This window comes from Castanea sativa, chromosome 12, assembly GCF_040712315.1.
Source record: "Castanea sativa cultivar Marrone di Chiusa Pesio chromosome 12, ASM4071231v1".
NCBI lineage: Eukaryota > Viridiplantae > Streptophyta > Magnoliopsida > Fagales > Fagaceae > Castanea > Castanea sativa.
The window spans coordinates 44,854,420-44,872,289 of record NC_134024.1 but is presented as its reverse complement, the minus strand read 5'-3'; the positions used below and the strand labels follow the sequence as shown (position 1 = coordinate 44,872,289).

The window sequence follows — 17,870 nt, the reverse complement described above, 5'->3', positions numbered from 1 at the left end:
AATATTGTTGTTTCTTATGGATGTTTTATTTTCTTGTTAGTGTGAATGTGCTTTCGCTAGCCCCAAATCACAATAATTGATGTTAGAGCTTCCGCTATTGCACATCTTTGAAGGAAATTGTGGAATCCAAGATATGAAGCAACATAACATATGGCCAATAGGTCTGTGCTCTAAGTCCTAAAGCTCATGAAGCTCAAATTTCCTAAATTTCGAGGTAAAGATGTGATTTCCCAAATTGATAGGATATTGAACTGAATTAGTTAAAGTGTATGTTGTGTGAGCATGTGTGCTAAGTCCCACAATGGGCATGTTTTGGTCAATTTGGGCTTTATAAACAACTAAAAGAAGCTTAAATTTTTCCTTGGGTCATTACTAATGATATTAGAGCCAACTTGGTAATTCCTTGTAGCTCAGAATCACTGGAGCACAACATGGGCCCTGTTAAGGACATTAGGAATTTAAGTGGGGAAGAATGCAATACCTTAAATTATATGCGTATTTATATAATTGGTTTGGATTGTATGACTGTAAGTTGTGTGAGTGAGTATTGAGTCACACATTGAGTATTAAATAGGTGGATCTTAAGTAATTAGTGATTAAGAAGAGCCTTAATTGTAACTTTACTAGTCATCAAAGTGGGATATAATGCAGATGTGACTAGTGTTTTTCCTTGAGTCATAACATATGGTATAAGAGCCAACTTGGTAACCCTGTTTGGGTTTAGAGACACTACACCACAACTTGAGATCTAACGAGGGTGTCATGGATTCAAGTGGGGAAGAGTGTGATTCCCCAAATTGATTGGATCTTAAATTGAATTAGTTGAGCATGTGTTGTGAAGGAGTGTGTCTTGAGTCCTATATTGGGCATGTATTTGGTTGATTGGGATATTTTATAAACAACTGTATGATACCTTATTTGTGACTAGACTAGTCCTTTTGGGTGTAGTGTAGATGCCTTACGTGGCTACACTAGTCCTTTTAGGGTATAGTGCTGATATGACTAACATTTTTCCTTAGATTGTTACTAGTTGCATCATAGCTAACTTGATAGCATCATGTGACTTGGGCATTGCAACAAACATGGTCCCTAACGAGGTTGTTAAGAATTTAAATGGAGGAAATTGTGATACTTCAAATTATACGGAATGGATTGTATGAGTGTGTGCAACACAAATGTTGCAAAGTATTTTTCTTGGGTTGCTAAGGATTCTTCGATGGGACTTGCAAGGCTATCCAATTTTAATTACCAAAATCCCCTTCAAGAAAGAATTCCATGGTCCTCTTTACTACATGGAAGGAGAACCCATCATTTGTTATCAAGACACGGGAGAATCTTTGACGACATGGGTCAGCTTCACTAAAGCCTTGGAAGTTAGGTTTGGTTTGATGGCGTACGATGATTTGATAAAGAGTCTTACCAAACTAAGGCAAGTTTCATTGGTCTTTTCATATAAAAAAGAATTCGAGGCCTTGTCTAATTGAATCAAGGGCTATCCAAAAGGCACAAGTTTAGTTTCTTTCTTAGTGGCTTTAAAGACAAAATAAGGCTTCCCTTAAGAATCCTCAGCACTTCCTTACTCTTTGGAGTCGCAAAGATAGAAGAGGAGTACATCATAGTCAGCAAGAAGACTCTCAAACCTATGCATGACCAAGGGAAACCTTCCATCCTTACCTTCCATCCTTGCCTTCCCGCCCAAAAATGGCCAGTCACTGAGCAGAGTCCCAAGATAATTAACCATCCAAAAGATCTCTCCAGCTCAAATAGAAGAAATATGTAAGAAGGATTTGTGCAACAATTACGATAACAAGTGGCATGTACGTCTCTTCTTGATGGAGGGAAACTTAGCCCATTTCAAAGTGCACAAGATGTAGTCTATGTTGAAGAAGTGAATAAATAGGGCACTATAATCATATATGATGATTAGTAAATTGTTTCCTTATTTCTTTAATTCTCTCCAAGTCTTTCTCATTTTCTTACGGAGATTGTGGCTTCCTTGAAGTAGTCACATTCTTTCTCTTAACGGAGATTCACTACAACAAAATGTATTTTTAGTGACGAAAATTAGTGAGGAAATATTTTTCGTCGCTAAAAATACAGCTTTAGTGACGAAATATTCATTTCGTCACTAATGGTGAAAAAAATTATAACATTTAGTGACGAAAAATAAATTTCGTCTAGCTGTGTGATACTGAAAAATGGGCGCAAGGAGAGTGAAACTTTGGCGCGAATTTAATGAAACTATAGTGACGAAATATTTCGTCACTATAGGTTTTGCACCTACATGTTTTTAGTGACGAAATCACAATTCGTCACAAAAAGTATGCTTTAGTGACGAAATATGAATTTCGTCTCTAAAAACCTTAACAAAGCCTTGGTTCTATAGTGACGAAATTGACATTCGCCACTAAAAACATAAAAACCTGATATTTTTAGCGACGACAAAATAGGCATTAGCGACTGAAAAGGTTCGTCGCTAAAAGCCTAAGTGTACAAGGTACCTTAACCCTTTCCTCATTGTCATTTCTCTCTTTTATTTCAGCTCCCACACAAACCTTCAGACCAAATACCAAAACCTTTAGATCAAATACCAAATACAAATACAATCGGCGACGGTTCCTGTTGATGACGGTGACGCTTCCTGTCGGCAACGGCGACGCTTCCATTTGGCGACAACGGCGCTTCCATTCGGCGACGGCACGCTTCCAATCGCGACGGCACGATTCTCTTTAGCTCACCGTCGCTGATTCAACCCCAATCGCGACGGTTCTCTTCAGCTCGCCGTCGCCGATTCAACCCCAATCGCGACGGTTCTCTTCATCTCGCCGTCGCCGATTCAACCCCAATCGCGACGGTTCTCTTCAGCTCGCCGTCGCCGATTCAACCCCATTCGCGACGAGACGATTCAGCTCGCCGTCGCCGATTCAACCCCATTCGCGACGAGACGATTCAGCTTGCCGTCGCCGATTCAACCCCGTTCGCGACGATTCTCCGGCGACGCTTCCTCCCAGTCGCGACTCTTCAGCTCGCCGTCGCCGATTCAACCCCAATCGCGACGATTCAACTCTCCGGCGAAGCTTCTCTCCCAATCGCGATGATTCTCCGGCGACGCTTCTCTCCCAATCTGTACGCTTTTCTCTTTTGTTGTTTTTTACAGTTTTTTTTTTTTTTTTTTTGCTTGATTCTTTAAGTTCTATTTGGCAACACTTGATTTTGATGGACTTTTCAGATTCTATGCTCACCCAAGACTGAAGTTGGTCTCTCATCTTCCACCTTGACATTAAGAAGTATCAACCCCAAGCTCATTCTTATACTATTGTGCTGCTACAAATTCCTTGGTACTCTCTTATACTATTGTACTGCACTGTGCCACTTGTATAGTTGTATTGATTGATTTCTCTATATATAGGCTCCCATTTCTTAAAGACTACACTTGGGTTTGGTTGCTTAATTGTTATCAATTTGCTAGTTTAAGTGCTTGAAGACAAAGACATTGAACTATAAAATGATGCTTGACAGGGAGTTTCATATGAAAAGGGAAAAAACTTATGTTAGGCTGTATATTTCAACAGATAAGACACACAAAGATAGCTTAAAGGTTGCAACAAAATAACCCTTTTCAGTAGAGAAAGAAGCTCTAATTTTCTGCAGCAAAACAAGGACTCCAGACCTAATTTTTTATTTTTTTAAGTTCTTTAACCCCATATCTAATTTAAAATATAAAAGAACTGACTTGATAGCTAAAAGATGATCAGTATTAACATCATAGGAAATGATGGTTAGCTTATTTTTTGTGAGGGAAGAGAGATATGGGTTTTGTTTGAATTTGAATCATGATCTTGGCTGGTTTTGTTAATGAATTCTGCTTATTGTAATTGGATATAATTTTTAAGCAACTTATTGTGTGATAAGTTTTTAATTGAAAGCTTGGAATTTTTGCCCTTTGTGGGATTTTGTTTTTGTTGGGGGGGGGGGGGGGGGGAATTGGAATTTTGCACTGGTGGTGACATTAGCACGTGAAGTGTTGGGATTTGTTGGGTTTGAATGGGTTTTGTTTTTGTTTGTTTCCTCTAATGGGTTTTGTTTTTGTTTTTTCTTTTTCATTATATATATATATATAAAAAATCTTTTATTGCAGAGAAATAGAACATTTATGGAGGTCTGATCAGCCCTGAAGAAGGTATTATGTAATCTAGTAAATTGGAAGTCAAGAATGGTGTTGTTGATAGAGGGAGGTTTAAGAACTTTGTTTTTAATAGAGTGTGGGAAAAATTCTTATGGAGTTAGGATCACTTTTAATCCAATCTCTCTTTGGTTCTTGAGTGAACATGGGAAATTTAGATGTATGACTATGATAGATTGTTAATTAGATAGTTAAAGGACTCTCATTTGTCTTTTTGTTTGGGTAAGAAATTATGTTTTTAAAAAGGTGGAGCTGTGTTAACTAAGCTGATAAATTGAAAGAACTAGACTTAGGAGAGTGGATGATTCTGTTTGATGGCTGAAACACTGAATAAATTTAGTTAATATTTTCTGTTTGAGATTTGTTCTCTGTGGTGGGACGGTTTGTCTAAGTTTGAATAGAGACCGTTCTCATTTTGTATAGATTGTTTTGGATGAGGGCTGTGTTGTTGTTGTTTGTGAACTGGAATGGTGGTTGTGGTTGTGGAATGGTGATTGTTTTAACATTTTGGTGACTTTGATGGTACCCTTTTTGGGTTACCTGAAATTGTTGTGAAATGTTTTTGGGTCTCAGTTTTGGGTCTTCACTTTGATAAAGCTAGATTATTGTTTTATGGTTTAGTTAGTTATTTTAAATTATTTTTTGTGCTCCTCAATTTTCAATTTTGTTTCTCTTTCTGCAGGAAAGCATTTTGACAGTAAGTGTACCTTTGGCAAAAACTAGTGATTGATCACTCCTGGCCTAGTGCCTTTGCTTCTTTTTATTATGAGGATCATTTTCAAGATTGAAGTATTTATAAATTTAACTTTTCTTTTGCAGGTTAAATACACATTGTTTGCAATAATTTTGGATTTTTTCTGAAAGTTGTAAGCTTAGCTTGAGCAAAGTAAGTAAATTTTAGTAGAAAACCTTATAAACCTGTTTAGTTAAAACATGTTTTGGTTTGTATTTTCTTTTAGCAATTGACCCATATTACATGGTGTGACTACTCTTAATGTATTGTTAGAAATGTTTCTTCTAACATAATTAATGTTTTTACTTTATGATTTTAATGTAGTATTGGTTTTATATTTGTGCAGATTTCTTATTGGTGGTTTTAAGAAGATTTACTTTTGGCATTACTTGAAGACATATGAGGACATCTTCCGTTAGTTCTAATTATATTATACTACACTTTTTGTATTGTTATAAAACATCTTGAGTTATTTTATATGTTGAAAACAATTATTGTATGGAAGGAGTTTGAATTAGATACTTGTTTTATTTTTTACTTGTGGAATGTATGGATCTTTTTTTATAAATGCGTTGTTGAAATAAATGTATTATTCAAATGTGAGGTTTTAGTAATGTAAAAACAGGTTACAGGTTAATATCAAAACCATGAAAAAAATAAAAACAGAAAATAAGTTTTAGTGACGAAATATTTCGTCACTAAATGTAACAAAATTTTGTAAGAAATGGTTTTAGTGACGAAAATTTTCATATTATATGTACATGGATTTTCTTAAAAATAGTTTTAGTGACGAACTTTTTCGTCACTATATGTACCCGATAAATAGTTTTAGTGACGAAATTATTCGTCACTAAATATGATTTAATAAACTAAAGTGTTTTTAGGGACGAAATATTTTCGTCACTGAATGGTGTTTTTAGTGAGGAAAACATTTAGTGACGAAACGTTTTCGTCTCTAAAAGTTTAAAAAAAAAAAATCAAATCGGACTTTTAGTGACGAAATTTTTCGTCACCAGGACTTTTAGTGACGGGGTTTCAGCGACGAAATGAATTTCGTCACTAAAAGTCCAATTTCGTCACTAAAAGTTTTTAGTGACGAAATACTGAAATTTTAGTGACGAATTTTTTCGTCACTGAAAATACATTTTGTTGTAGTGATTGTGACACCCTCGAAGAAATCACTCTCAACCATTTTATCCTCACATTTTTATGCAAACCATTTTATAAATGTTAGAGATATATTAACCCATTAATTAACATAGGCCAAAACCTAATTCTACTTTGCATGCAAGCAAAGTCTTTTACTTGTACTAGAAATCTATTAGTCTAGGGCTTAGTCTACTATATAGACCCATGTTATGGTTTATAGTAGCATAAGTTTTATACTACACTCTTATATAATAAAAAAGTAGCCCTTAATTAAAAGTTTTCTTCATAGACATAGGCCGTAAGGCCGAACAATGTAACCATTATGTTCTTGTGTTCCTATTTTATACTTTCCTTTTTCGCATATATTCAAGTATATTCAACATGGAATATATCATAGCTAATATTTAATAATAAATATAGCCATAGGATCCCCAAACGGCAACCTTCAAATCACTCCCCCCCCCCCCACCCCCAACACACAAAAAAATAAATAAATAAGAAGAAGAACTAACCCTTCCATCGTTAAGAACCACTTGAAATACCAAATAGCCAAGCCTTAACACTCGTAATCCAAGAAATCACTTGAAACATTAGAATTACCCTAACCTTAACCGTGCTCTAAACATGATGACCTGGATTTATGTTTCACTATTTCCAAATGATTCTCCCTTGTAATTATTCTAATAACTAATTTGGATTGAGAGAGAGAGAGAAGGAATAGAGTAGAGTTAGCTGAAAATTGCAATCCTAAACATGCACATCCATGTTAGCAATGGGGGAAAAAATAAAGAAATAAAAAAGGCACATGGAAGAGGACTAAGAAGGTTTACTGACCTGGAGCAATCCCCATCCTGTTGGTACGAATGCTAGAATGCAGACTATTATGTCCTGAAGTGTCAAATGGGGAACTGCTATTAAAGGAATGAAAACAGAAACGAATACCAAGGAAATTAGACCCGCGATAAGTCGAAACAAAAGCTGGAACTTTGCACTTAAACGTCGCCTTCCAATGGACCCAACCTGTAAAAGTTCAACGAAAATTATATATACTATATTATAAAGTTTTTTTTTTTTGGTAAACATATTATAAAGTTTGGATCATAGAAGTCAAGGTTGTAGAAAATGACTATCTTGTTGCACCAAATGGTAAATTACATAATTTTCGTATAAAAAATTGTGATTAAAACATATTCTAAACACAAATAATGCTTCCATATGACTTAAGACCTTTGATACTTTATAGGAGTGTTAAGTTCTATAAAAATTAGTCATTTAGTTAGTAAAGGTCATAATAAAATTACATATGATATAAACTTATGTTAAAATCATATCATATAAAATATATTTTATGTATATATAAAGACTATATCTGTCATATTCGGTATAGTACATGTCATGTTCTATCAAAATATCAATTTTATACCTAAATAAAAATTTGTATAAAAATTGAAGCACAATTATTTACCGAGAATCTCCTATAAGCATCATATTAAAATTTGTGTAACAAGTGATGTTCTTGGGTTTACATATATGCATAATGGCTGTTATTGTTATCATTGAAATTGAAAAGGATTTCTTTATTGATTAATTAGTTATGTAGCCATTTGAATTTTCTTATATCATTACTAAAACAATTAAAACACAATTTTCTATTTAAACCCTGGAATCATTCCTAAATTTTAATTCACATTTAATAGTTAATGGTTTGGTTTGAATTTTTGCTTTGTAACTGAAAATACACAATTGGTAAGTATGTTATAATTATAATCATAATTACTGTCAAGTGAAACTCTACTGCAAATTTTTTTTATTTATAAAAAAATACTACTCCAATTAAAATTCCAATATCAAGAGTTTTAGAGTTTTGGAAGAAATTTCAATATTTATTTTATAGTATTTTAATAATCTATCATAAATTTTTTGCTTTGTTTTAATGATAAATGTTAGGTCTTACATGTTTTACTTGCATTATGTGGTTCAGTGTAAGAATTACAAGTATATGACATCCTTTTGCCATATGACTCATAATAAGTATGTTAAAATCATTAACCTATTTGCCTTTTAAGTGAAATTCTATTACTAAAGTTTTTTTTATATAAAATTTTTAAAATACTACTCCAATTAAAAGTTTCTTGAAATGTAAAAGGAGTTTCATTCATTCATATATATATATATATATATATATATATATATGTTTTCTGTTTGGTTTTAATAATAAAAGTTAGGCCTTACACATTTTACTTGTATTATGTGGCTCAATATAAATATTAAAATTGTATGACATCCTTTTGACATTTTATTTTTTATAAGTAAAATAAAATTATTATCATAATTACTTTAATAAAAACACTATTACCAAAGTTTTAAAATGATTAAACAGTACTCTAACTAAAACTCAATTATACAAAATTTCAAAAAATTTAAAATAAGTTTCATTCTTCAATTTAAACTCAATTATAGTTATTAGTTTTTAATTAAAAAAAAATTGGTCTAAACGATGTGATTTAATTATGTAACTTGAATTTTTTTTTTCTTCAATATCTAGTACTATATAATAAATGTTGCATCTCATACATTGTGTTTGCGCTAAATGACTCAACACAAATTAATATTACGAGCCTTACGATATGCTTTATCTATGTAGCACATGCACCTTAGGTACATAAAAATTATTGACATATTTTTCCTGAAATGATATATATATATTTTTTGTTGTTGTTAGAGTCAGTATAGAAAACTACTCGGACGATCAACTAAAAGTCTTTAGAAATTTAACAAAACTTTCACTATTTGTTTAAATTATTTTAAACATTTGCTACATTTAAAATAAAATAAAAATAAAAGTTGTGTCTAATACATCATACTTGTATTATGTGGCACAGAGTAAATGTTACACATCCTATAATGTGCTTTCACCGTTTGGAGCCCTTAATTTAAGTATATTAAAAATAATGAAAATAATTGTTCAAAGTAAAACTCCATTACTATACAAAAGTTTGAAGAAAGTTATAGGCTTAGAATACTACTTTAATCAAAACAATAGACCAAAAAATTTCAAAAAAATCAAAAGGAGTTTCATTATATATATATTGACCTCATCACATGGCTTTGTGCGTGGATGAGACCTTTTTTTATTTATTGATTTTGGATTTAGTGAAATAATGTTTAAAAGTAAGATAGAAATAGTATCCTAATTTTAAAGATTTTTCTCTATGTGAGACTGTGAGAGTTAATAAAAGTTTGAAAGTCTAAAACTTAGGAACTCTTTAAAAAATTGATAAATTACTTTTTTAACCAATTTTTGTTTTTAAATTTAAAATTATCTAACTAAAAAATAGGGGTATTTTAGAGGGTTTAGGAAGTTGTGTGAAGATATTTTAGTACGCAAAATGATGAAACCCAAATAAAGAATCCTCTTATTAGTAGTATAAATATAATAAAAAAAATTATAATTTTAATAGAAATTTGGTCTAGCACAATGTATATTCACCATGAATTTGAAGTAATTTTTGTTATTTTATTTTACATTTCAATTATTGAAATATTTTCTTGATTTCTCATCAATAGTGCTAATATAATTAAATAATTCAACATGAGGCATGCATTTTTCAAACCTTTTATCCAAAAACAAAAACCATATCACGAGGCATGCATTTAATAAATTTTAAGCATCAAAAACTCGTTGCTGATGTGATGTGGTATCAGGCCGTAGAGCGTTCTATGATATTTTCCTCAATCAAAGAAGAAAGGTATTAATCTAGGAGTCTAAAGGCTTATGCCACTCACCTTCATCACCAAAAATATGACAATGATCACGAGCCATGAAACTCCATAAACCTGTTAATCATCTTAAATTAATTAGAATTATTGTCCCAGTTAATTATCATAAATATCAAATGCATTTCAAAAAGAGTAATATTACTAAGGTGACAAGTTGAGGTATCTAAAAATGTGGGTTCCTCGTTAATATCACATTTTTATCCACATTATAACTTGTCATCCTAATAAGTTGTGAAATTGTGAACATCAATTTACTCTTTTTGATATTATTGTTGAAGAAAAACATAGTATATACCCGAAAGCTTTTGGTTTTCTTGGTAATGTTCAAATGGTATAGAAGCCCATACTGATAGATGAAAAAGCGCAATGATAACAATATCTCAACAATAAAACTACCTTTCCCTGAATAACGGAGATATTCTTGGTCCTTTTCCCACCAAGATTCCCAACTTTTTTCTGGAGGTACACCTATCCCTCCTTGGTTGCTTATCCATTTATTCCAATCTGCCCAGTCATCAACAATTTTTTGCCATTCAAACCCTAATGGATTGAAGAGGAAAGGAGCAAAAAGCCATGTTCCCACCATGAACCATATTGATAAAATGATCAGGAAATGGGAAACTGCACCTCTATGTGATTGGCCCAATATTTGGTACACAAGAAGCAGAATCGTCAGTTCAACGCCCTTAATAAAATGGCTGCGAGAATAGAGCCTGTAGTTCTCAGAAAATTTAACATGGGCCGTTACAAAACCTCGACCTGAACCACTGAATAGTTTTATCGCATGAAGCAATGAATGTCCATAATAGTGGGTCTTTGTTGCCAAAGAAAATGTGAAGAAGACAGGAGCCAACTGTAAGTGCATTAATATGAAATCCGTCAACGGCAATTGCATTAATATGAAATCAGTTAACGCACTATGGAATCCACTTTCCAAACTAGTTTGCATCATCATTGGCAAGGACAGAAGAAATCCAATTTGCACAAAAGACTGAGAAGCAAGCGCTTCCTTAAGAGGCTTATTTTGAAGATCTCGCTCAGTACTCAGCTCCTTTTCAAGTTCACTGAGAATGAGATAAAGGCGGCCATAAAGAAACACATAGACTGCGCGCACAGTCAGCTGTCAAAACCAGAAACAGAGTGATTCACAGAATTATATGGGATCACACACACACACACACACACGTGTGTGTGTGTGTGTGTGTGTGTAGGAAAATATATTAAATATCATACATACCAAGGTACTGAAATAGAAACCAACGGTGGTGAAATAAACTGACAACATTCGGAAGAAATCAAATCGTTGCCCAAGCCTGTATATGTCACGACTCAATGTCTGCTCACCATTTCCATCAGCCATCTTTGCCTCAAACATTGTGATCTGTCCAAGGCCAACATCCCTCCCTTTACCAACTTGAATATATTCATGATGAGTAACACGTCCTTCACGTAATGTAGTACTGAAACCTGCAGACCACAGACAGATGGAAAGACATTTGTCAGCCTAATTAATATCACATAAGGATTCTAGTATGAAACAAGTTCTCCAGCTAGAAAATGCCTGCAAATATGTCCTCGCTTAAATGGATGCCTTTTGAAGCTTTGCTAACGCCCCCTCTAGTAAGGTGGAACAGCCTATCAAATACATCTGGATGACCATAGTGGAACCGTACTCTGAATGAGAAGCAGAAAATTATGGATTCAGACCATCAGACTCGAACATTAACTAACCAAAAGGCATGACAAAATGGAAAAATGTGACTGAAAAATATGTAAAATTTGGGTACAGAAACTTCCATTGACATTTTAATTTCATACAGGAATGCAAACTTAAGAATGCTATTAACCGCTGAATTAAGAACTCAATAGTTGAAGATGAAGGCTCAAGTGTTATACAATCCGCAGTTTATAACTTGTAAATATTTTCCTACAAGTCTTTTAGTTCAGTACTGATGTATTAAAGATAGCTTTAGTAAGACATGTAATTACATCATTGGTTCATTAGTGATGTACAGTAAAATTAGTTAGTCAAAGAATCAGTTTCTCTGTTTGACTTTAGCTGAACTCTGCATCTTGCATAAATAAGCAGGAGATTGTATTTATAACAGAATGAATGAGAGTTACGATTAGTTTTTCTCCCAAGACTGTTTCTCTCAAATTTAACATGGTATTAGAACGAAACTAGCCCAATTTTCCTTGGTTTCCTAGTTCTTTTTTTTTTTCAATGAATTAGCAATTTTTTTTTTTCCAAATAACATTAAATATCAAAAAATTTAGTTAGTTGTCACATTTCAAAATAATGTTGAAAACTAGCATCTCGAGTGTCTAAAACTTGAGTTTTAAGATAAAACTCGAGTTTTTAAGTCTCGATTTGTAAATGGTGGTGGCTGATATGGAAGAAAAATTCACGTGGAACTTGAGTTTGTAAGACTCGAGTTTCACTTTTAAGACTCAAGTTTTAAAGACTCGAGTTTCACCATCTGATTTTTCTTCTTCTTCCTCAAGCTCTTCTGACCCAGTGTTGTTCTTCTTCGTTCTTCGACACTGCAGATCATTCCTCTTTAGATCGGAGCTCCAGCATTCAATCAACCAGCGTTCTTCGTTCAATCGACCAGATCGGAGCTCCAACGTTCTTCGTTCTTCCTTTGTTCTCCTCTTCAGTTCTTCCTCTGTTCTTTGTTCTTCATAAGATCTTCGAAGTTGCACATCGTTCCTCTTCAGATCGGAGCTCCAGCGTTCAATCAACCAGATCAAGGCTCCAATGTCTGCGTTCTTCCTTTGTTCTCCTCTTCAGTTCTTCCCCTGTTCTCTGTTCTTCTCTATTTCCTCTATTCTCTATTCTTCGTCAGAACGTTGCTCTTCGTCTTCAAGTACCAAGACTCGATTTTGCTTTTTAGAACTCAAGTCTATAAGACTTGAGATCTATCTGGCAAAAACTAATCAGATCAGCCAGCGGAATTTGAGTATTTGAAATTCGATTTTTAGATTGAAATTGACCCTTTTAAACTCGAGATGCTAGTTTGCAGCATTGTTTCTAACGCATGTCAACTTATTATTTTCCTTCCCTCACCAACGTTATTTTGCAAATATCCTCATGAATTAGCACAGCAAACAAATTCATTACTGATTTCCTAATTTTATCCCACTCAATTGCAGTCCTTATATATATTTAGTTGTAGGAGGATGGGTTTCAATTTTTAGTATAAATCTTTGTGTGTTGAGTCGCAATAGCAAACTACGACTACGCTACATGTAGAACCAAGATACACAAGGAGAAAAGATTGTGAGAAAGGAGTTGAAAGACATTGGCGACTCCGGCAACATCTCCAGTCTTTGATTGGCAGTGCCTCTAGCAGATGTGATCGATGGCTCAATTGTAGGAGGATGGATTTAAATTTTTGGTTGAGTTTTGATTTTCTAAATAAATAGGTATTAATGGGGAAGGATTGTGTGTGATAGACCCTATTTATTAATTTGGAAAATGCTAATATGTTGTGCTGGTATAAGAAGGTGTAAACAATGGGGTCTACACAAGCTCCTTATCAAATTTACACTCTAAAAAAAATAGTACATAGTATAAAGCAGTTGTTTTTGTTCTACAATTTAATTTTTTTATTGTAATTATTATATTTTAAAGATAGAGTTTATTTTAATCACTAAATTTGTAGTAGAGAGAGATATCTTACTTTAGAAGGTTAGCTAACAATCGTTGCCCAATAGTTTCCAAACAATTCTCCTGAGTTGACATAAACCATGCCAAACACGAAACACTGCATTAACAACGAAAACATGATGAACCACAGAAAAATCATTATTAGTCTTATTTACCAGCAGCAATACAACCACAATCCATTTTAAGATTACCAACACCAATTAAAATTACCTGCCAGTGAATATATGCTCCCGAAGTCCAAGGATGGTTGGAAGTCTCACGCCATCATGTTTTTTAAGAAATTCTTGCAGCAAGTTCCTCATTTTGAAGGCTTCCTCCATATAATTATCCTGATGAACAATTTGTTATAAATATAGGTATAAATGAAGTAGGTTGCAAAATACATATAAATAATTTTACTTTAAGAAGTATAGAAAATAGAGAGAATTTTTAAAATTTTAAATTCTGGATTTAGTGATATCCGCTCAAGCAAACCCTGTGTGATTCAATGAATAATCGGTATTTTTAAAGTGTCGATTGGCACACTGAGCAATATTTGAAGTGTTGATTCATTGAAGAGATAGTTTCGCTTAGGTGAGAGTCAGGCGAGGGTCAAGTGAAGTTTAAGCCACTCAAGCATATTGACAATAGAGGTCAGGAATCTCTGCTTGAGGCTCGGTTGACAAGCTGCTCGAGTGGCTCATCAAAGCTCGATCGAGTAGACCTTGGACTTGGAGCAAGGTTGGACCCAGGATTTTAATCTAGCAAGGGCCGGAGTATAAAGGGAAAAAAAAAAACTCCAAATAAGTATTCATATAGTATTAAAAAATTATAAATACTCAAAATCGTTGTTTTTAAATACTTTAAAATGCAATTATTTACCAACAAAGTCAAAACAAAAACAAAAAATATATATATATATATATTTTTAATAATAGGCTGACTAGGATTTTTTTTTGTTTGTTGTTGTTGTAGTTAAAGCATTCACAGTGGTGGTGCTAAAAATTTTAGTTTTTAGTATCTCAAAAAATTACTTTATCTATTTTACTACATCACTTTACAATACATCTAATATCAAAATTTTTTTTTTTTTATCACTTCATCAATAATATAAACAACACATTAAAATAATAAAGGAAGAGAGGGAATTTGACTTTTGTAATTGAAAGAAGAGATATAATCTTAATAAAATATGCATTTTATTTATAACAACTTGCTGCAATAAACTAATATTTGGGTTGGATAGTTGCTATTTGGATGATGTTAGTTAGGCTTATTGAGGAGAAGGGAGGCTTAAGGTTTTGGAAGAGGACCCAACTACAAAAATTAAACGTATAATAACTATAAAAAAAAAAAAAAATTTGGACCCAAGGGGGTTTGGACCCCCTTGGGCCCACCTGGGTCCGTCCTTGCCTTGGAGATAGTTTTTCTACAGCATTTTTCATGAAACGATTTTGTAGTCTCAAACTGCTCGTTAATGTGTTAAACAATTTTTAATGTTTGAATCAACCAATTTGACATTCCAAGTTTGTCTATTGAAGGACCACACCCTATCCATATCTATATTTATATCTACATATATAATATAAAAGCAAAAAGTTTGATTTTTTGTTGACCACTCCTCATTACACCCTTAGATTTTTTTTTTTTTTTTTTTTTTTTTTTTTTTTTGTGATTGGAAAAAGTAGAAATTCCAAATTATAATAAATGCAAATTATTAATCTTTACCCAAAAAATTGATCACGCGCGTGCTCAAAGACTAGTATATATTAAAACAAAAAACTGTGGTAAAGAAGAATGCAAAAGTAAGGAGTAAGGAGGAAAAAAAAGAACGGGAAATATAAGGGACTTACTACCGTCAAGAAATCATTCCCGTTCAGGCCAGCACCCCACAACCGGAACTGGTAAAGGTATTTTAAATGGACAAATTTAGATTTGGTTATTTTGGTTAGATTGATCTAATGGTATCTGTGATGATTTTATAATTTTGGTCTCTCTTCTTCTTTTTCTTTTTTTATCTTTGCTTTCATGTTGCCTCTTATTCTTCGTTTTTACCAAAATCCATTGGTATGCTCTGCTCTGCATCTTCTTCTTTACTTTCTCCCTCCCTATCTCTCTCCTTATTGTTTTTCTCTCTTTTTCATGTGAAAGATGAAACTAGACTCCTCGATAAAAGAAGTGCATCGTTCACATTTACTTTTGAGAAACGTGTAGCATTGAAAGAGGATAAGACTTCTATTTTGATTAAAAGATAAGAGTAGAATGAAATATGATAAGACAAAAAAAGAAGAAATACGTTGAAGAGATAAACTAAAACAAAGAAAAAAAATTAAAATAATAGTGAATGCGTGGAGGACAATAATGCTTCGTTTGGGAGTTTATAAAGAAATGAAATTGAATGATTATAAAAGAATGGAATGGAATAGAATGTATTTAAGTAAGGGAAAGGAATGGAAAAGAAATGAATGCAATAGAATTAAGTAATATTGTTTGAATGCTTTAAAATAAAGTAATGGAAAAGAATGCAAATAAATAAATGTAAGTAACCTTGTTTGAGAGTAATATAGAGCGATATGAATAGAATTATTATATGAAAGTATTACTATTAGACCTGTAAGTGCACAATTTGTACCCGGTCTAGTCACCAGATGGACTCAGGCCCAGAGAGACTTATACAATAAAATTTGTAGAATATGAGCTTGAAACCTAGACTATGGATATTGGATAAAGAGGAAAATCTGGCTAGATTGCCGTTATCCGTGTGTTCAATAGATGAGAATAGCAAAAAAACTCTCCTCGGATGTAAGCCGAGGATCATTTGTATTGCTTTTCTTTCTTTAAGAATAATATTACAACTACAGTTCAAGTATTCAAAAATCCTCCCCACTTTTCTTCTGCCCTCCTCCACCTTTTATATCTCTCTTGTTCTCTTGTATCTATCTTCTTCTTCCTTTTTTCTTCCACGTGTATCACAAATCTTCTAATTAGATATTTGTCCCATCCAACACCTTCTTGAAATCTTCAAATACTAGCTGAAAGGTTGAACCTTACTGTTCAGAGGTCATTTCTCTATTAATGAGGCTAGGGAGGTAGGTGTAATGTCTTTAATGCGGTGGTAGCAGTTTTTTCTCCTCTAATATTTCTCACACGTTCTTCCTTTCAACAACTGTGTGGATCACGCCTATACCCAACAGCTCTTCCGGAATTCTGTTCCCAACACCTTGGCATGTCCTATGACCTTTACTTGACCCATTCGAGGAGATCCTCCTCGGACAGATCCTCCAGCTCTTTTAGCATGAACTGGCTTGCGGGCCTCAAAGGCTCTGCTTGGACAGGCTTACTCCACCAAATCAAGCCTAAGGCCTAAATGCATATTTTAATTATTTTACCCCCACAAGACCCTTATTATAAAATAAATGGCTAAATATATAGAGGTATTTTGAGAGTTTTAGTAACACATTCATTAAATTTAATTCTATTCCCTCAAATTCCTCTCAATTTCAAGGGGAATGAAAATTTAAAGTTTCAATGGAATAGAGAGGAATGAGTGTTCCCTTTCTCTTATTCTATTCCCTTCTACTAAAACTCCCAAACAGGAATATAAATTTTTTATTCATTCCATTAAAACTTCCAAACAAAGAAAGGAAATATTCTAAAAATATTCTTTTTATTATTCCATTCTCTCCTTCTAAAAGAGGGCTAAATGAGAGTAAAAAAAAAAAAAAATTCTTTAAGACTAGATTATTAGAAGATGCGAGAAGTTGAAATTTTGCAAGAATAAATTTATAAGATGTATATATTAAAACAAAAAATTGTCATTGAGAAGAAAAACATCGATAAGACGTAGGGAAGAGAATGAGAAATTTGAGAAAAAAAGCATCTATAAAACGTTTAAAGAAAGATGAAAGAGAAGAGGTTACCAAATGAATATGAACTACTATTTATATCCAAAGAATTATGTTCCTTTAATAGAAATCTTTCATTCAATATGCACATTTTCAGTCAATAGACACATTTTCATTCAATAGACTCATTTTTGGTTAATAGGCACATTTTCGTTCAATAGACACATTTTCGTTCAATAGGATCATTTTCATTCAATAGGCACCATTAATATATATCTAATATGAAGGATTATAACCTTTTAATAAACACCTTTTGGTATATCTAATATAAAAAGGTTATCACATTTCAATAGATACCTTTTGGTATATCCAACTTGAAGTGTTATGGCCTTTCAATAGGCACCTTCTGGTATATATATTATAACAAATCTTGTATATAAATATACACAAACTAAACTAGAGACGCAACATTTTGTCTCTTATTCATTCCCACAAAAAACTAATTAATAAAACAACATTGTTTTCTAT

At 33.0% G+C, this 17,870-nt stretch overlaps 1 protein-coding gene and 1 long non-coding RNA gene across 3 annotated transcripts in view; one reads left to right on the top strand and one right to left on the bottom strand.

Annotated features, from left to right (window-relative positions):
- LOC142620751 (callose synthase 1-like) overlaps positions 1-17,870 on the bottom strand; it is a 65,120-nt gene that overhangs the window by 2,542 nt on the left and 44,708 nt on the right. Inside the window, exons 19-25 of the mRNA XM_075794069.1 lie at positions 13,729-13,859; positions 13,532-13,615; positions 11,407-11,519; positions 11,083-11,312; positions 10,141-10,965; positions 9,852-9,902; positions 6,900-7,085 (exon numbers count right to left, since the gene is read on the bottom strand). Coding sequence (XP_075650184.1) covers positions 6,900-7,085; positions 9,852-9,902; positions 10,141-10,965; positions 11,083-11,312; positions 11,407-11,519; positions 13,532-13,615; positions 13,729-13,859 — 1,620 coding nt within the window. The remainder of the gene's footprint in view (positions 1-6,899; positions 7,086-9,851; positions 9,903-10,140; positions 10,966-11,082; positions 11,313-11,406; positions 11,520-13,531; positions 13,616-13,728; positions 13,860-17,870) is intronic.
- On the top strand, positions 2,534-5,519 carry LOC142619952 (uncharacterized). Of its 2 annotated transcripts, XR_012841620.1 has the most exons (5): positions 2,534-3,126; positions 3,230-3,338; positions 4,139-4,180; positions 4,866-5,069; positions 5,263-5,519. It is a non-coding gene; the product is annotated as an uncharacterized LOC142619952 (long non-coding RNA). The 2 variants fall into 2 exon arrangements; XR_012841619.1 differs by having other exon boundaries at positions 4,139-5,069.